Source organism: Tauraco erythrolophus, chromosome 3 (assembly GCF_009769465.1).
Source record: "Tauraco erythrolophus isolate bTauEry1 chromosome 3, bTauEry1.pri, whole genome shotgun sequence".
Lineage (NCBI taxonomy): Eukaryota > Metazoa > Chordata > Aves > Musophagiformes > Musophagidae > Tauraco > Tauraco erythrolophus.
In genome coordinates, this window is record NC_141467.1 from 25,106,754 (window position 1) to 25,127,984 (window position 21,231).

General features: G+C 39.0%; 1 protein-coding gene across 1 annotated transcript in view; it reads right to left on the bottom strand.

Moving 5' to 3' along the window:
- Positions 1-1,314: 1,314 nt before the first annotated feature.
- Positions 1,315-21,231, bottom strand: part of SEMA5A (semaphorin 5A) — a 236,043-nt gene continuing 216,126 nt past the window's right edge. The window contains exons 17-21 of the mRNA XM_086609066.1: positions 14,008-14,178; positions 8,305-8,460; positions 5,247-5,294; positions 2,846-3,057; positions 1,315-1,434 (exon numbers count right to left, since the gene is read on the bottom strand). Coding sequence (XP_086465192.1) covers positions 1,315-1,434; positions 2,846-3,057; positions 5,247-5,294; positions 8,305-8,460; positions 14,008-14,178 — 707 coding nt within the window. The remainder of the gene's footprint in view (positions 1,435-2,845; positions 3,058-5,246; positions 5,295-8,304; positions 8,461-14,007; positions 14,179-21,231) is intronic.

Here is a 21,231-nt window from a genome sequence, read left to right on the forward strand (position 1 = left end):
TAAAAATTCTTTGTTTCCTCACCTGCCACTACAAAAAGAATTAAAACTGATAACTTAAAACTCAAACAGTATTTTAAATATTTACAACAATGAAGTCCAACAAGATAATCACTTAAAACACCATAAGAACGTTCCTCTAGGGGCTGACTAGCATGAGTCGGACATGGTAGCAAGATGAGACAACGCTTTGCAAATACATCTGCGCTTTCTGAGCCAGCTTTGTTTTTCAGACACGTGCATATAAAGTAAAAGCCAGAAAGAGAAAAGCAGATCTATGATTATGCCTAGGTACCCCCGAGAGCGTGAGATGGCACACAAAACATGGTGCAGCCGTATCTTTTCGTGACTGGCCCGATGGCGAGTGCTACAGCAGAGAGATGGGCAGGTCCCCGTACGTAGGCACCAGGGAGAGGAAGCCCGTGGGATGCCATGGCTTGTGCGGACCCGTGCGCCGCAGCAAGGCTCGTTTACTAATGACACACAGAAAAACTTCCCAACGTGCTTCTTCTATCTGCCCTCCTCCCTCAACCTCCCTTTGGGACATGCCCTTCCACACCCTTCCAAAAATGAAACCAAACTAGGTGAAGGCTTTATGTGATTGGTCTTGGCTTGAAACTGGAAACCACCCACGCTGCAGCTTTTTGGGTTAATTACAAGATTGTATCCCTCAGGACAGCCTTAGTCTCAGCATTCTGAACAGCTGAACTGCAGCCGGAGTGATACGCAGCTCAGGAAGATCAGCCCTACAGAGCCCAGAGCTGCCACAAACCATCGCTAAACCACCAAGTTTCTTATTGTCGTTGTTCCCAGCATCCTGCAAGATCTTTGTGGTGGTGTGAGCTTCAGAAGACTGCACAGAGGGCTCCGCAGCTAACAGCAGAGCTCCCCTTTCAAACCTCATGGAAATAAAAGACAATGCCAAAAATAAAATTAGATTTGTACTCCCGGCACAGCTTTAAGGGGTAACTTTTTTTTTTTTTTTAAAGCTCAGGAACTGCCTTGTCATTTGTGAGAGAAATCTGACTGGAAATTTATGACACTGAGTGAAGCGATGCAATCCTCATGTCCATGTCCAGCGACACTGAGGGGCTATAGCTGCACCCGACACTGAAGGCCAGCCTTGCACTCTGCAAAGAAAACATCATGTCACAAACAGGTGTTTTGGGCTTTTGGCAGCAATGGGACATCGATGGCTTGGATCGTGCTTGAAATGTCTCTGAACTTCATCTCTGAAGTCTCAATCACATGAGCAGTCAAGTAGCACAGGCCTTGGGGACTGGGGGGTTACAGGAGGCCAGAAAATACACAAGCCCATTAGTACTCATCATAATTATTGAAATCTGTAAAATAGGTATTAGAATAAGTCTTTGCAGTAAGATGTGGATTGAAGTATTTGTTTCTCTCCTCCAGAATCAGGTTGTTTTTGTTAAATGCCTGGGGGGAAAAAATAAAAGAAAGATAAGAAAATGGGAAGGACAAAAGAAAGGTAGCCACTAAGTGCTCTTTCACCAAAGTAATTTTTGTGGCAAATATCTGTGTATAGTAAGTCAGTCAAAAGTGCATTGAGAAATACCTGCACATTTACAAAAACTCCCATTTGCATGTATCTGCTTACATAATAATGTTCCTTCAAAAAGCAATGCTACTCAGTAAAGTAAAGCCAGGCACTTTCCCCCCAATACTATAAAACTTATTTTATGATAAAAAATACTTTTTTAATTAGACATGTTCAGTTCTTCCTGTTAGAATGATTCACTCATTATCTTTTTACTGAATAAGAATTAGCTTCTCTTTACTGCATAAATTCCTTGATTTTCAAACTCAATATGTAGGAGAAATGCCTGAAGGTCTTAAGAGTGTAAATCCTGTTATTCTAAAAGTGATATGGGTATTTAGAGTACTAATTTTCATAGTTGTGGGTTTTTTTGTTTTGTTTCTGTAACTATCCAGAGAGTTGATTAGTGGAATTTTGAAAAGCTTTTAAATTAAGTATATATTCCACCACTGATTACAAAATCTAGACTTTTCTTGCCATTTTAAATGAAAGTCTTTAGAATGCCTTTAATTAGAAAGAAAAATGCAGAAATTATAAACTGAATTATCCAGGTAGGATTTAAGAAAAATCCTCATTTACAAAAAGCTTTGCAGCTGCACGAATAAACTGTGTAATCTGAAGATACTGAACTAGGTACTTTCAGAATGCTCATCCTTCCTTAATTCAGTGCATCTGAAAAGCAGAGTGATTCTAAAAGGTCATAAAAGGAAAATAGCTGTTTGGGAACAACAATCATATGATGTAGGTATCATGCCAGACTCTCAGCTAGTGTACATCTGTACCGCTCATTTACAGAATATTTTGAGTATGAGCACCAGCTCAGAGTTTGATCCAGAATATATCCACCAGATACATCTCCTGCATAAAGACATAGTGCAGGAAAATGAACAGTGCCCGTTTCATTGCAGTCAAAGGATTATCTTCAACATATGTCATGAGGATTGCTAATGGCCCTACTTACTCCTTGAACAAGCCACTAGGGAACACAATTAGGAAAAAAACAACCACAAAACAAAACTTGAGTGGGCTGTCTTTTTCCAGGAAAGGCTGCTGCTGTATAAATTAAACATACACACAAAATCTAAGTTCATGTGTAATAGGGATTGACAAAGGAAAGGATTTGTAATTACAATGCTTCAAGTGAAATCTGTTTTTGTCATTAACAATCAGTATAATTTGAGTCCAAATGCTACTGCAGAAAACTAACCATTAGCTTTCTTCTTATACAGCAGAACTGTTGTCTAGGATCATATACGTTGTGCTTTATAAAGATCCCAACCCACTTCTCACCTTGATAGCTTCTACAGAATCATATTTGTCCAGTTTGTTGATATGGTTGGTAATGCTGGTGTTTAGAGGAGCTGGTGACACCGGATGGATGACAGTTGCATCATGGGACTGTTGTTGATATCGTTGGCAATAAGTGTAAACAAGGAGGGTAAGAAGGCAACCAAGTATTGAGCTACTTAATCCCACTGCGATCATGTGAAACATGTTGAACTCTGCAGAGTGGAGAGCAGAAGACAATCTTACATTTAAAGAAGTAGCAATAAAAGCTTAAGCTTGGGGAAAAATGTAGACAAACGTTTGATTCAAATAAGGATGAGGGAAATTTCATGTGTTTCCCAGAAACATCTCAATTGCAATTGTTTATCCCAACAGTAGTAAAGGCATTGTACTTCCCTGAAGGGATCATTATAAGAATCTTAAATAGCCATACATCTCTGTAAGTATTAAGACTAAGATTTTTGAAAGATGCTTAAACAAGTTCAGAACCCAAATAACAGAAAAATGAATTGCATTTTGTGTGTTTGAATAGTTCATCAAAATTTGTCTTCAGAATGTACAACAAAGCCTTGTTATATATGAATTATGTATACATGAACATATATAGCTTTTTTTTTCCAGTGAACTACAGTATGACCTCTTCTGCTGTTCTTCTACTTCTTTTACACATAGTGACTCATGGAAGAACTAACAAAATCCTGATATCCTGAATCACAATCCTTATTTCCCTAAAATGTTTTCTGTATCTCCTTTATTTGGTGCATGTCCCAGAAGCAGTGGCGCACATTTTTTTTCTATCCCTTTGATTCTTGCTGGGTCTTGCTGCTTCTATATCTTTGATATATGGTAATTTCTTCCCTTCTCCAGCCTTCAGAATTTTTTCTCTATGTAAGGGGTGAGGAAGAAATGGTAGTGATTTCGGGGAAAATGGGAAGAGGGAGGAGAGAGAAAGAGAGACTCCTTTTAACCACGGCGGCCAGAGAGCGCGAAGTCAACAACTCAGAACACAGCACTCTCTTGTCTGCTCTGCCCTTCAAAGATACTACGGGATCAGACGATGGGAAACCCTCTTCACCTGTGAGAGGATTAAAACTGAGAGGAAGTTCATCGCTGCATGAAACTGTAGAAGGGAATCTAAAGCATCCCCTGATATTACTGAACAGAGACACCAGGTCAGATGTGGCACCAGTAGGATTAGCTGGAAATAAAACACATTACACTGCTTTTCATTGTTTTTTCAAACCGGAGCTGTGCTGTTTGATCTGGAAAGAAGTATCAGTGAGAAGCTCATGTTGGAAATTTCATCTTAACATTACTAAAAATTTGTTTGTGCTGCCTAAATGCACAAATGAAAAACTGAAAGACTGGCACAAGTCTAAAAAAAATGTGTTAAGACTTTTTTCACTGTAATACAGAAAGATGGGCCAGCACGTGGGTCTCACATTTTGCAAATGCCTAGAGTGGGTCCTTTACATGCCTATTGGGTATTTGGAAACACAGATTAATATTTAAGTGACTAGGTTGACTGCCCCAATGTATAAATTATCACTGAAATATCCTTCTGCTCTTTCATGAGAGTTTCCCACTGTTGCAGAACTTGGCAAAATGTTTTCAGAGTAACACTGCTAATTAGAAAAAAATCACATCACATTATCCTGGCTCCCGTAACAAGTTACCATGCACAGTAGTACCCTTGTATAACCCCTATATTTTCATTGTCCCTTATTAGATTGAAAATGCAGCTTATCTGTGCGTGGAAGAATACTAAAACCGGCCAGAGCTATTACCATGACGACACAGACTAAGCGTGATAGTTCAGCACACAAAAATGGTCATTTTTCCTTTTTCTTCTTCTTGTTTGCCTTTTTTAAACAATTTTCTCTTTCAAGATTTGTTTTGCTAACCTCAGGACTCTCTGGAATGGAACTTTTTTTTTCTACTTTTTAGTTTTGTCTTTGGCAGAAAAGCTGAAAACAAGTCCCAGATACTGTCTGAGCTATTAAATGGGTAGCAGGCTGGCTTTCTGCTATTCATGTGGAGTCCCAAAGAGTTTTGTGAAATTATTATCCTGAAAAAGGTGGAGTAACTACAAATTTTGACCTATTGACAATTAGCTTATAATAGGAATTTCTTTTTGAGACAAGAGTGACTACCATACTGAAAAAGAAGAAATACAAATATCCAGTAAAACATTTTCTTGTCTCAAAGGTCAGCAAAGGCAGATGGATATTTAATGAGAAATCCTGTAATAACTACATCTCTTTTTCTGCACAAGTGTAAATAAAGAGAATACAGCATTTAGAAGATGGAATAAAACTAAGAGAGTGCGAAAGGTGAAACGAAAGGTAAAAATCGGGAATCAATATTTCAGCATTTAATACACATCTAGAGCTGAAAAGCTTACCGCCACATCGTTTTTCTTCTATGCTGCTGGATCGTGCCACTGATATTTCTAGAAAAATAAATAAACCACTTATGCCAAGGAGAAAAAATATTACCAAGAGCTAATAGTTTGATCAACACAGTAAGGATTTAAAATTTATTCTACTACATTCACTCCAAAACCAAAGTAAAAAAGACTTCGACTATGTGGTAGAATTAACAAAAATCCAATGACGTCTTCAGGTTCCTTAGTTTCCCAAGCAAAAGTAGCAACATAGTTTTGATTCTTGCTTCAAAACACCCCTGGAATTAAAAAGATGAAGTGAACGTGAAAACATTCTTTGTAGAGTTTAAACATGTTGAGAAAGTGTTGATTTTCTGAATAGTAAAATTAATGAGAGTTTAATTATTTTGCGTTCAAATGGGCTCATTACTTCTAGAAGTCACATCTAGCACTAATGTGAAAAGAGAGAATTTACAAATCTTGAAAAAGATGACTGCCAATTTCATGGGTCTCAATTATAAACTAATAAAATATAATTCCACCATTTTGACTTTGGAAGCATTCTGAACAAATATTGAATAAAAGTCTGTTGGCAATCAACTTTTCCCACTCTTTACTTTAGGACCATGTCTTCTGTGAAGGGAAATCCTGCCTTACAAATCTCTTGAACCTCTCTGAAAGAGTCAGTGATCATGTGGATATGGTTGGGTTAACTGGTTGGGGTAACCTGGATTTCAAAAAAGCTTTTAAGTTCATTGTCAAACGTTTTCCAAGCAATAAAGCAGATATGGGAGATGAGGGGAAAGATAGAAAACAAGGCAGTACTATGTGTCCAGTTCTTACAATGGCGGGACCTAGGCTTTTCAGCAAAGAGCTAGAAAAGAAGGAGGCAAATATGGTTTTGAAGCTTGCTGATGATACAAAGTTAAGGTAGCATGGACAAAGGCATGTTGTGAAGAGCTGCAGAAGGGCCCTACAAAACTAGGCAATAAATATCACATGAAACAGAATGTAAATCAGTATAAAGTGATATGTACAGTGGAAAGCAATCCTAGTTTCATGTATAAAATGATGAGCTGTGAGCTGACCACTACTACTCCTGAGTGTGATCAGGGGTTTATGACAAACTATTCCATGAAAATATCAGCTTAGTGTTCAGAAACAATCAAAAAGGCAAAATAAATGCTAGGTACTACCAAGAAAACACAGTGAATAGGACAGGATATCAACATTATTGCACTTTACAAATCCATGTGTTGTCCACACCATAAAGCTGTGGTTTTGCTGTCTAGGGATGTCACTAGTAGAACTGAAAACATACCAGAGAAAGGCAGCAATGATGGCCACAGGTATGCAATAGCTTCTGCACGAAAAACTAACAGAGTAGGCTCTCCACCAACAAAAGATGATCCACACGCAGCTACAATTTTCTACCTTTCTCCACGTATTGTTTTCAACATGAGAAAGTGTCAGACCTGACAGAACAGCACTCTCACAGAGAGTTAAAGGCTGAGAGTGTACTTGTCTCGTTGAGACCGTCAACTCAATTCAAACAAAAAGCAAAAAAAAAATGCACCAGAAAACCATAAAGCTCTGCAAAGTAATGGTAAGGACTAACCCTAGAAACACAGCAGCAGCAATGATGAGAAGGAGTCATTTTCGCACTCTGCCAGAATCGCTCTATATACTAAGTTCTGTAGAAGAACAGAGCTAAGGTAAGCAGGAGGAGGAGGAGACACCATGAGGGTGGACAGGCCAGGACACTAGCTGAGGAGAGGTGACAGGTGAATCAGAAAAAGAAAGAGAGGTCAAGAGGGAGGAAAGAAGAGAACTGTGAGTCGGAGGTCCTGGAGGAGTGAAAGTGAGATGAGCGATCCCAAGAAGGCGAGCCAGTTTGCCTAAGGCGAGCGTAACGGCCAGGACCTTAGCTACTGCGATATGGGTAATTTGAGAAGGAGTGGCAAACAAACCAGGAGGGCGAGAGAAGAGGTGGCTCATTTCAGCTTCTGAAAACACCTACTTTCCAAAACAAGACGTACAGCTTATATTAGATTAAGCAGGGGTTCACAGAACATAAATATTAACGGAACTGCTTCAAAAGCCTGAAAAAACGGAGAAAATACAATGTGGGAGTTCTCGCTTTCACACTGACATTTTTCACATTGGTTTTGGAGGAGAAAATAGTATTCGGGAGTTAAAGCATTTTGCATCATCCATAAAAACAGTGTTTAAATTTGTTGATTTCTTTATTATATTGTACTATTTCGTACTGCATAGACACAGAAAAAAAAAGGTTGCTGCACTGAGTAAACATAATTACATTTCAAATGATACATTAAAATGTAAATTTCTCTGTTTGTGAATAGACTGCTAGCTTTTTTTAATGTACACAGGCAGAAAGACAACTCTTAACGGCAATGCAATGTGGCCACCCATACTGTTGTGTGGATTTAAATGACTGCTGTGATTAAAAAAAAAAAAAAAAGAAAAAGAGTACAGTCATGAAGTTTGACAAATGCTGCAGAATAATACGTGATGTGACTATCCATCAGGTACTTAGTGGTCATGGGGGAGATAAGGACCTGAATTAGTAGTATTTACCTTCCTAAGCAGTTATTAATTTAAGGGACTCTGTGAAACGATTTCCAGATTAACTACCACAGCACCCACTTTTGTATATGCAACTCACAAAACCTAGAGAAATGTTCCTCTAATAACCCCAAAGTCTCAAAACCACTTAAAGTAAAAAGGAAACTATTTCTCCTAGCTGTCTGTAGCCATCCCTGCACCCTGCTGCCAAGTAGGACGGGAGCGACCTGCAGAATGCTGTGATAAAGTCCCAGATGGTGACAGTGAGGACAGCTCCACAGCACTCGGTGCCACAAGACAGATTTTTATGGAGACACCAGACCTGGCAGCATCGTCTTTACATAGTAGACCACCACACTTTGGCTGACAACAGGCAAGTTCTGTTCCGGCTCTCGGCTCTGCACAGTGCAGTGTGAGACAGCACTATGCCTTGGTCCTGAAACGTTGAGAGATTTCACTAGTCCTTCAAGGAGCAGGCTGATCTCACCTGGTATAAAGTTGGAGTCCGAAGCACAGGCTCGGCTCTCCGTGGTGTTGCCCGTGCACTGGCTGCCCACGGGAAACAAAACGATGCACTGACGGACGCGGAACTGGAGACCAGACGAGTCGCACTCAGACCACTCGGACCACTCGGACCAGCTGTCTGCAACAGGTAGAGAGGGACACACATGCAGACACTGGAATTAAATGTTTCCAGTACACCAACTGAGAGAGAAACAGCCTGTATTTCTGAACTGTGACAGAAGGTTTCATCCCCAGCTACCACCAACAAGCAGAGGACAGCTCTTTCATTACGATAAAACAAAGGCAGCTTGGCTTTGGCAAAAGTCTCTGAAACGTGGAGTGTGATGGTAAATTTGTCGCAGATGTATTACAGCTTTGGCTTCTGCCATGGCCTTTGTGTGTGGAATAGAGAAGCTTGAGGGATTCTGCGGTGGTGACTGGAAGAGTGATCATCATGGAGTTGATTCTGGTCTAGGTTGTTAGAGTAGGCAATGACACTGTCTTTTAGTTATGTACCTGACAAGTAGCCACGAGAGCTATAAGAGTATGTATTCCAGTCTGAAACAGGATGTTTATTTAATCACAAAAGTAGTAGTATCTTGCAGATACTTTTTTTTTTTTTTTAGCTTTTCTGATTTCAGGTCCATTTCTTTGCTGTAGATAGAAGAGATGTCATCAAGTATTCTCACCTTCTCTTCCCCATTCAGTTCATTATCAGCTTCTGTTTTTTTTCTATATTTATATATCTCTCTGCCTATGTAGTTTTGATTAAGACATTTTTATTTCATGTCCATGTGGCCTCAGAACATTCCCTTAAATGAAGTGAATTTATTTCATTCCCATGAGGTGCTGTGAGTTTACCGAGCTCAGCTTTCTCACAATTCAAGCACAAGTCTTGCCTTCATAGGAGTCTTCCAAGTTTGGCACTTATGGTAGAAGACAGAGCTCAGTTAAACATTTTTCTTTCTTCTGTTGGCTTTCTCACACAGATATATTTTATGGTTTTGATATGCATTAAATAGACCTTGTATGCCAAATCAAGTCTGTTACTACTTCAAAATTTTAATTGATTTTATGTCACTATGAAGCAAATTTACAAATTTCATTTTGCTTCAAATAAAAAAGTATTTATTAACCTAATTTTGTTTCAAAAGTTAGATTGAAGAGCATTAAAATTTGTGAATAATCACAAAGGTCAAAAGTCAGGAAAGTCTTGCACTGTTTTGGGACCCTTTCGACACATTGGATACATCTACCTTACAAGGTTCACATTTACTCATTGTTTTCCCCTTGGCCACAGAGGAGAAGATTAAAACTCAGTCACATAAAAATTAACAGATTACAGTAGGAATATTTGACATTGCAGTTTTGAAAAATGTCAAGCAATAGATGCTTTCCATGACAGTGTTGGACATTTACTTCCCAACCAATAACATGGTAAAAGAAATGGATGGAGGAGAGGAACATAACTTTAGAACAGAAAATCTTAGGCAGTGACCCTGGGACCATTCTCAAGACAGCAGGAGAGCACTGGTTAGAGACATCAGCAATTGGTCCTAGCAGTCTGTAGTTCAGATGCATGTCATTATCTGGGGAGTTGGTAAAAAAATAGATGTATTCAGCAGCTCAGGTAGGAACCTGGATATTAGTATTTATGAACTATTAGCAACTGTCTGGATTCTGGTACACAGAATTGCAGAAGAAGAGAGGGGACATCAGTGGAAGTGTGAGAGGGACGGATATCCCTGCAATGGTGGATCTTGGTATCAAACCTGTGTTTTGAGTAGTGCCACCGTTGGGAGCTCGGAGAGTCACAGAGAAGCAAGGCACCCAGGACTGACGGGTGTATCATTGCAAATTGGCAGACTTGCCCTTTGTGGAGCCACTATCTCTGCCATCACAGAGATGTTGAACCCATGGCTTTTGGATGCATTTCTATTATTATCCTGCCTTGTCCCTTTGACTTCTTTATCTTCAAAGTATCTGAGGCCCTCTTGCACCTCAGGCAGGCTCTTCTCAACTTGCTCCTCAGTTCTTTGCAAAAATCAGGAGGATGGAAAAGAGAGGGTGGTCTGGAGAGGTGTTTAATCTGGAACTGCTTTCCACCTTTAACACAGCAAAGCTTACTCAGATGTCATGTCTCCTTCCTACAGAGCCTTGGTTGGCCTTTGAAGCCATGTTAAGTCCAAGAGTTCCTTAAAGATCCCTTGGTGAAGAACTCATGTCAGAATGATCAGGCAACCAGTCTGTAAGATTATAAATTTCTTTCATGCAGAACTACATCATCGTTTCTACATGCTCAACTGCTATATCCATTATTTCCATGTGTGAGTTAGCAATTCAAGGATGGAATGTATTTTCCCCTCTTACTGCAGCAGTAAATACTTTAGGTATAAAATACTGGTTTATTCAGTACATTACCGACACCGTTGCAACCAATTACATTTACTAATAAGCAGCCTATAAACCACTACTGATCAATACTGCAGTACTTCCATTCATATTAATGCTATTGCATTTGCATAAATTAAAAGAAAAAAACACACAGTGATAAAGCTTTCAAAATGAAAGACGAGAAAAACTGATGTATTTTGCAGACACAAGTCTGTTACTTTCTTGTAAGTGCATGCTTGCATACTTTCAGTAACCCTCCATATCCTCAAAAAATCCTTAGTATCAGCATTCCAGAAATTTTAGTTTCTTGCTAGTTTCAAAGGCCAAGAAAACTCTATTCTTTTCACAACTAAAGAAGCGTTATAAATAATTTTCACTTTTGCATGAGAATTTCTGTGTTGGTTGGTTGTTCTTAGATTCCAAGTGTCACTACAATTCCTTTCCTATATTAAACATGTCACTCAAGCAATGAATGTCTCCAATGGTACCTTCGGATCTGCACAAGGAGGAACCACTGGTCAAAGGATCCTCACTACAAGAAAATGGCTCTGCAGGGATGCAGGAGTCTGTCCAAACTTGGCATGTGTAGCACTGCAGTTATTTTCGTCTCATACCAATGTGAAATAAGAGCAGTAAAAAAGAAGTTTTGAAATCTACATCATAAATATGAGGCAAGGACCATTCTCACAGCTAGTTGATCATGTGCTGTTTCAAAAACCTATAGCAAATTTTCAATAAGATTGAAATATTAATAAAATATCACAGAATGTGAGAAATACACTTCATCCTCTGAAATTTTATTGCTTTGTAAAAGTTTTCAGTTTCTTGATTCAAAATGAAACCAAACTCTTCCTCCTCCACCCTCTATCTACTCCAAAATTTAGGAAACAAGTAGATTGCTTTGGGTATGTGTGGCAAGGTTTTGGCAGCAGAGAGGCTACAGGCGTGGCTTCTGTGAAAAGCTGCTAGAAGCTTCCCCTATGTCCATTAAAGCCAATGTCAGCCAGCTCCAAGATGGACCCACCACTGGCCAAGGCTGAGCCCATCAGTGACAGCAATAGCACCTCTGTGAGGTGCTCTTCTTAGAGAAGGTGTGTGTGGCGGGGGGAACTGCACAACAGCACCTGCAGCCAGAGAGAGGAGTGAGAATATGTGAGAGGAACAACTCTGCCGACATCAAAGTCAGTGAAGAAGGAGGGGGAAGAGGTGCTCCAGGCACTGGAGCAGAGATTCCCCTGCAGCCATGATGAAGACCATGGTGAGGCAGGCTGTGCTCCTGCAGTTCATGGAGGGTAACGGTGGAGCAGAGATTCACCTGCAGCCTACGGAGAACCCCATGCTGGAGCAGGTGGATGCCTGAAGGAGGCCGTGACCCTGTGAGAAGCCTGCACTGGAGCAGGTTCCTGGCAGAACCTGTGGACCCATGGAGAGAGGAGCCCACACTGGAGCAGGTTTGCTGGCAGGACTTGTGACCTTTGGGGGACCCACACTGGAACAGCTCATGTAGAACTGCAGACCTGTGGAAAGGACTCACGTTGGAGAATTTCATGGATGACTGTCTCTCAGTGGAAAAGGACTCCACGCTGGAGCAGGGGAAGAGTGTGAGGAGTCCTCCCACTGAGGAGGAACAAGCGGCAGAGACAATGTGTGATGAACTGACCACGACCCCCATTCCCCATCCCTCTGCACTGCTGAGGGGAGGATGTAGAGAAAATCAGGAGCAAATTTAAGCCTGGGAAGAAGGGAGGGGTAGGAGGAAGGTGTTTTTAAGATTTGGGTTTATTTCTCATTACCATACTCTGATTTGATTATTAACAAACTAATTTCCCCAAGTCAAGCCTGTTTTGCCTGTGATGGTAATTGCTGAATGATCTCTCCCTGTTCTTATCTCGACCCATGAGCCTTTTGACATATTTTCTCTCCCCTGTTATGTTGAGGAGGGGAAGTAACAGAGTGGCTTTGGTGAACATCTGGCATCCAGCCAGGATGAACTCACCAGACAGGTCAAAATAAGATGAAGAGATTACTTATAAATGTTTGCAAACTGTCATTTCTGGAAAAATGGCAGTAGAAAATAAATGTGCAATGAGAGAAATAGCTGCAATACTAGCAAAATGAACGTGCCAGTTCTGACCTTTTAAAGATGCCTTAAGGATCCCAAGGCAGCAATGTAACTTCTACATACAAATATACACTATTTGTCTTGAAAAATCAAATCATCAACTGATTTTTATGCTCAAGGTTTTTTTAAAGAAAATACAGAGCATTGCATCCGCTTTAATTTTGACAAAGAAAGTACTTTTATACTGCTGTAAGATGTGTAGTGGCTAGAAATGGAAATTAACTTAAATTATAGTTCAGCACAGGTAATAAGATCCATAAATTCAAACTTGTGGGGCTTGTGCCTTCACACGCCCCATCATATGAGCAGAAAACTTTTGCTATGAAGTCTAGGGGCTCTCAATGAAGCAAGTAATACAATGTGGCACAAGAGCTGCTTATTTCCTCTGCCGTGCCTGTAATCCATTAATTACCAATAAATGAATATAAATTCTCCCACTGTTTTTTCACTAATGATTTTATCTGTTTTTTGTTTTTTTTTTTGTGATTTTACTCTCTACTTCTCACTTAAATTTCATGAAAAAAATAATTTCCTTTAATATGGGTCAAAAAGTAGAGTCAAAGTTATAGAAAAAGTCATGATCCATAATATAACACTAGCAGGAACACTAGAGACATTTCATCTACTAAGTGCTCCACAGTCATTTAAAAAATGAAGTCTCTGCTCCTTAATATCTGAAGTTGAAGAAGGTATTTTACAAAGAGCATTAAGGTTTGCTCTGTGTTTTATACAAAAACAGGGCAAACATTATCTGCTTGAAGAACCTTGTGATAACACGTTGTTGAATATTAACCTCAGCAATTTGCTTGCTGTGAATGTTTAGTGTTATAACAAATGCACTTCTTTGTGATATTGTTATTAAAAGTCTCCCAGGCTGTTTGCATAATCCGCTTCAAATATTGCACAATTTTCATTTATCCAGACCCAGAATCTGGTAACTTAAATTTTAATTTTTAAAGGGGGAGGGAGGAGGTGGTGTCCTGTAGGCTATATCCTATTATTACTTGATTTGCTGTGATTGTAGCATGTAAGAGCTGATTGTGCACTTAATAAGAGAGAGAAATTATTTACTTCCTAAATAATAGATCAAGGAGCATTATGTTGCCTAACTGTGAATGCCTTATTCAGTGGCACAAAACCAACAAAGCTGCATGGGCTGATTTGCCATACCTGGACATGGCTGTGTGTTGCAGAGTGCTTCTTCAGTGTGCAGTCCAAGGCAGATATCTCCTCCATATGCTGGTGCTGGGTTTGTGCAGGAGCGGGTTCTCATGTAATGCCCTCCTCCACAAGTTGCTGAGCACTTTGACCAAGACGACCAACAGGACCAGCCTCCATCCACTGAAAAGACACAAAATATCATATTGTTCCAAGTTAATGTGTGACATGACATAATTCAACCCATCTTTCTCATATTCTGTGGATCTCATTCATGGCCTACTGAAATTACTGGACATTTTTAGGAGCCACTGAACATAGTCCCACAAATTTAATTTTACCACAATGCAATTTAATTTATGTATTTTAAAAGCCCCTGGTATACTGGGAAGTCTAACAAAGTTACTCATCCATATAAGACACTTTCAGTGGGTATTATAATAGCTTAAAGGACAAAACTATTTTCTCACTTGTGAGAAAAGCTTGCTTAACAGAAGTATTATGAGCTCAAAGAAAATTTTTATTTATAAACGAAAACTTGACCCAATAATTTCAACAGACAGACTGAGGAATCCAGATTTTGTTTTTCAAGCTGGGTAAGATTGCCTTAACCTTATAACTCATTTCAATTGATCTAACTCCCTTGTAGGGTTTGATGGGCCAATATAATGTCACAATCTTAATGCAGATCTAGCATAGATGCCAGCAGCAGAATGATGGCAGTAGTTTGAAAAAGCAACAGATGAATGATAAAAAGGAGTTGCCACTTCAAGTTCCAAACATAGGTTGTTGAAGAAAAATTTCCCCCCATTAGTGTTTACTGATTTAGGTATGTTAAACTGTGCTCCAGTCTGAGTTTTCACAAGGTTCCTCTGACATATAGGCTGGATTTCACAAGAACCCCCATTTGTCAGACGGCTTTTGACACATGGCCATTAGGCAGGCTTCTAATGAAAGTTCACCTCATTGCTTGCACTGGAGTGGCTCCTTTAAAGCCTCTGTTCTTAAAATTACTGCTCGAGGATGTATTTCTGGTATTTATGGCCATATTGCAGCCCATCTGCCAACGGCTTCCTATCTGCAGCCACATGACAAAGTTAGATGTACTTCTCCCAGGGACAGCATTCCCTCTGCAAAGAATCTCAGTATTTTGTTTATTTCTCTTTTTTTTTTTTTTTTTTTTTTGAGAAAAAAAGCAACAAAACCCCTGAATTTCAAAATTTTCATATCCTACAAAAAATCGAATTCTTTAAAACTTCTATTTAAAGTGTTATCACTTGCTTCCTTAATACTTAAGTAAGGAAATGATTTATTATGTCTGCAATAGATTAAAAGAAATAGTGTTTAATTCAACTGACACTAACAGATGAGACCCTAAGTATAATAAAGGCAACGTGCCAGTAAAGTTTTGGTTTATTACAGGACTCTAAACTGAGCAGAAGTCTTCTCCCATCACTCACAACAACAGTGGGCATTTTACCACAAAAGATGGAAACTCATTATTGCCCACTTTTAAAAATACTAGGTAAATACACATTTTCTGTACAAAACTTTTAATGTGCATTCATTTAAGACATTCCTTGTAAGACTTTGCTTCATGGTTTATTGAAACGATTGACTGAAGTCTCCAAAACATTCATCCAGCATTTCACAGTGACTGCTTTTGATCCTTTCTGTTGAGTTAATCAAACAGCCTTTCAAGGAGTAAACCAGTTTCCACTGATTTATTGAAATACTATTCTATAATTACCTTTTACCAAAAAACAGATGTTCTAAATCTGAAAAAAAATACTGTACAATGAAAATATCTGTGTAGCACTTGCATTTAAATTCTCCCTTAGAAGAAGATGTAGAACATAAAAAAATACTTGTTTTGGTAGCATTGTGTATCACAAATGCACTCGGTGAGTTGAGTAAAAGGATTTCCATGCAAAGGCTGCAACAGTGAAAAAATGAGCCAGGAGAATGTGGTTATTCTGATATTAAAACTTATATTTGCATTTTTGAATGTAATTTCAGACACAGCATACCCTCAGGTTCTCAACTGCTAATCAAATGGGTAATTCGCTAGTGCACACCTAAGGCTATTAACTAATCCTGTAAGTGAATTTGTTGAATATATAACATTTTATTCTCTGTATTGTTTGCAACATTATCCTATAAATGAAAAAAGCATGCAGTTGGCACTTCCTTGCTAACAGTTGTAAAAACTGTTTTGCAAGTAATGTATCTGGCCTCTGAATAGCCTGATCGAACTGACAGGATTTGGTACTACATTCCAGTTATGTCATTTAAATAAATTATTTCCATTATTGAGGAATTCAATGATTGGCACATTTTTTCCAGTATATATTTATCAGCCAAATCATCTAGCTATACAGATGTATGAGAGTTTTATATGACCTATCATAAATAAATATTGCATCTCGGTAGAGTGCTTGATTTGTTCTTGTATTCATATAGTCACTGGAAAACGAATATCTCTTTTTGTCTGAGATAACTCTGTTAACATAGTATTATACAAGCTCCTATCTAAGAAAGCCACAGGTTATTCGTCTTCGGTGCAGATGAAATATACTGGGCAATTTTATAACAATTTCAAGACATAGTATCTTTTATTGAGAACTCGCATTTTTTTTAAAAAAATTATGTCAAATGAAAGAAGAAGCTGTTACCTAAGCTATTAATTTCATGTGATATAAAGGCTTTGCCTTTCCAGACACTCCCTTTTTTCCTTTTTTTTTTTTTAAATTTAAAATGATCCTTGACTAGCTTAAATGAATAACCAGAGACGTTTCTTCTGCAGTGTATAGACCTCCATGAAACAGAATGACAGCCTGAGATTGCCGAAACAGAAGATAAATTGTCAGCAAACATTACCTGTGGCTTGTTCGCTATAATAGACACAGTGACCCTCAACACTTTCTACTTACTTTTCAGTGGAGCAGAGTGAGAATTACAAATGCACATGCATTTGAAACTGCCATCTGCCATCCATCTACAGGCAGTGGAGAACACAGAGACTGATGTGACATCTGGGGATGTCACCGTGTTCCACAACTGCAGTGATCATGGCTGTACCAGAAAACTTTGGATGTAAAGGGCAAAGTGGGTCTGGGGAAGATGGGAAAGGACAGATATAATGTAATAGACAATGTTATTTTTGATTGTGGTTGAGCTGCACAGTGTAATCCTAACTGTTTTTCTTAGTAACTATTTACTGACAGCCTGCCATCCTAAATCTCTAGGCCTTTCAAGGACTATCATAACTACCTCTTTTATTTGTCCCCAGAACTTTTCCTTCTCAGCAACAGAGGATGATAAAGCATCATCATGGTTAAATAAGATCAAAGGAGTGGGTATTTACTGCTTGAGTTTTTACAAGACCTAAATAGAGCTCTGTGGTTTCTTTCATCTTTCTTAAAAGTTGCTTAGCAACACAGCACCATCTGGGTGTTTTTTTCTTTTTTTTTTTTCCTTTTGTCATGGAGTCCTTAACGTTATTTCTGCTTCTTATAGGAGGAAAAATACACAGCTGCAAGGAAAGTTCCAGTCACTACAGTTTCTTTACGTAACAGTTTTGTAGAGCTGCTGGACAAAAGAAAGTCGTTAAAGCAGTTCCACAATGAAAGATACAGAGAGTCTTTACCTTTTCTAACAATTACTGAGGTTGGTCCCTTTTGAAAGAAGGCACCCTTGAGCTAGCAGGGTGCTCTTAAACAACGCTCTTTCCTTTATAGTAAAACAAACAACTTTTTGCCTAGTGGCTGTTATTGTGGTTAATAAATATTTCATCACCATAATGAAAAAAAAAAGAAACAAACCACCATAGGAAAGAGGATGTACTAGGGAGAAACACTGTACAGAAATGGGATCTCCAGGAGACAGGACAAAACATCCACACTACTGGAGAATTTCCAAGAGACAATTAAGTAAACTGGATACCCCACTATGCACTTTAGGTTTTACAAGGAAGTGGAAAGAAGCGTGGGCAGACACACCGACCTCACCTGCTTTCATGAGAACACAGATAGGAATGCAGGCTCTCTCATATACTGTCTGTTTTCATTTCAAATTTATACAACCAAAAATCAAAAATCTTTGGGTTTTTTCGTGTATGCTTTTAGGCTTATAACTTTTTATGTTCATCTTTTTGAAAGTATAGCAAAAGAGATTAAAAAATGTTCAGAGGTCAGTCTTTTTTATGTGCTTGAAGGAGTGTAACTAGAGGGGCAGCAGTCCCTTCCACCCACCAAAAGGCAGATGGTGTGCTTCCCAGTAGCTGAGTAAAAGTTAAATCTGGGGACACTGGGTGTTCGGCAGCCTATAGACCCAAGAGAGTACTGCTCCCTTCCAGACACCTGGGGATCATCCCATTCCTCATCACTTAGCCTTCTGCTTTCTCCTAATCCTGTGGGATATTGTTGCATGTTTCAGAGTGGGAAAGGGCAATTTTTACATCATAGTTTGCAAAGGCAAAGTCTTGTTTCTGTGATGCTGCAGATACCTTTTATTCATAAAAGCAATGCTGGATGAAACAGACAACACAGTGCTGTGCAGAGACAAAGAAGGTAAATGAACGTTTGTAAGGGAAGCACAACAACAACAAAATCTAAGGATCAACCCGGGTTTAAGTCTGTAACGGAGAGTCATAAGTTAGAACAGCAACAGTTGCTTCTAAAGTGCAGTTCAGCCCTCTCCTTGCCAGCTACAGAAGCAGCCTAGAGAGATCAATGCACATGGAGAGATGGGCTTCAGTAGCCTCAGAGACAACTTTATTGGATTGGAATAATTTTTAGCCTCTGATTTAGGAAGTTACAGTAGGATAAATTTTGTCCATTCCTTTAAATATATTCTTGTTCCCTTGCGGCCAAGTATGACTACAAGGAGAAAAAAAAAAAAAAAAAAAAGAGAGGAAAAAAAAAAGCAATGATGAAAAAATAAGCAATAACTGGCTTTAGGGGGATGCATAAATAACTTAAACAGTCTTTCAGGGAGTTTTGTATATCTGAAACTCTTTATTTTTATTAGCACATTTAGTGATATATGAATTTTAAAGTTCTTCTTAGCCAAAATGTCATAACTAAACTGAACTAAAACTACTATAATAAAAATTTGAAACCAATAAAATCCCAAAATATTATCATGAAGTATCAGAATTTCAAATCTAAGAGACAGCAACTGTCCTTTCCCTCTGATCCACCACTATGCTCTGAGGAGAAGAGGGAATAGGAACTCCTGTAGCTCATGTTGCTCAATGGGGCTCATGTAGCTATGCTTTAAACTCCTAATTAAGGCACACCAGTCAAGTGTCCCTATGTGCAAAAGAATAAAAGAGAAGGCAACAAGAAACAAAACGAAAATGAAGAAAATGTTGTCTTTTATACAGTAATAACTGAAAAGATGTGTAATATTGTGAACTAGGACAGAATTCCTTATGTTTGGTTAGTATTATTTTCAGGCAAAGAAATCTTTTAGTTCATAAATTCCAGTAATTTTTTATAAATTTGCAGACTTTACCATTCAAACAGAGCTTCTCTTCTTCATCTATTTCTCTTCATAATGTAAATATCTCGCAAGCCCCAAGGAAAACAAAACTCTAGCATGTCTGATTATAGATTCCTTTCCTTTCATATTGATTACATATTAGTAACTTCAGGAAAACAGAAATGTCAGTGAGTATTCACAGATCCTTTCCACAGTAATTGAGGCTGTTCAGTGCTTGCCAGCTCAACTCTATTCACCACATCTCTGAGCCATGAAAAAGGAGCAGAGGCACAGGCTCAAGGCATAAATTGCTAGTGCAAGACAATAGTGCAAATTCTCCTGCCTCTCAAAGCAGTTTGGTCACAGAGGAAGTGAGTACTGGGAACAGGCCTTACCCTACACTGACTCTCAAACTATTTCTGCAGATTATTTGTGAGAGTGCTAGTTAGTCGAAGGCAAAATTGTAAGAGAGATCATTCTAAAACTTGTACAATAGAGACAAATCTTATTCCCGGGCCTGAGTGCAATTTCTGGAAATTTTCTGGCACTGTTCAATTTACTATTACATATTCAGCCTTCAAATACGATGAACAAAAAGTAATCTGTGCAGTGACTGCTATCAATCTGCACATCAGTGGACCATTTACTTTGCTACAAGCTATGGGAAAAATTTCACTGTTTCTCCTCTGCAGGCTCAAGATTTAATAGTAGCTGCAGAAGACACATGGTAAATGGCTTCAGTATTTTTTTTTAAGTTATGGGACCCTGCAGCACATTTAACCATACATTACTGGCTATTAATATATTAATAAGTGTATTTAACCAGACAAGAGAGCCTTGTAGGCTTGATGATTGCTCCATGGGCTTTTTGATTGTGCCAGTCCTTCAGAGCACTTTGTATCTTCCAGGATGACACCGAGCCCAGACTAATTGATTTAGAAGTCTAAAGTCCTATTGACTTTCAGCATGACTTAAGCACTGCTCAGTATATTTCTCCATCGCTCATCTTTTTCAGCAGTTTACATCATAAGGCTTTGATCCTGCCTGCAATAAGCTGAACAGGGAGCAAAGCAGAACCTGAGCCTGCGCTAGCAGAAAGGCTTCTTTATGGCTGCTATCTCACCTCTTCCTGCCAGTCAGAATATTTCTGGGAGGCTAATGACTGGACTGGACTGTAACAAAGTTGTTCTGTGCCAGCAGGGAGCCGGTGAAACTATCCTTACCCTGAAGAAGCTCAGGTAAATCTTAGAAAGCATCAAATTCTTCTTTGCTGCATTTTTATTTCTAGTACTATGGCCATTACTTTCAGGTCGAGTTCAGAATAAAATCTCCTCACATTCCTTAGCCTTTCTGTCTGCACTTCACTTACTTCCATGGGCAAGAACAAATTACGGAGAGTCCCTGTTTCTCTCCTTGATGCTCACAGTGGCAAGAAGGGTCTGACGTGTTTACTCCTACTCGGTCCCTGAAACCCTATCTACAGCCTAGTCCATGAGAGGAGGGTATAGTCAATAACACGACGAGATCTGCACCTACACCAGCCTTTCTCATAAACACTTGCATGGGCTGTGTGATCAAAGCCTAATAGGGACATTTTAGAAACTCACTTGGATAGCTAGGGTAAGAATGACTTTATATAGCTGGCCTAAGTATAAGCACTCAGGAAATGAAATCTGGTCCCTAGCACAGTGGTTAGCAAGAAGGCTAAAAAATGATCCGACCATGGTTTATTTTATTGGCTTTTACCCT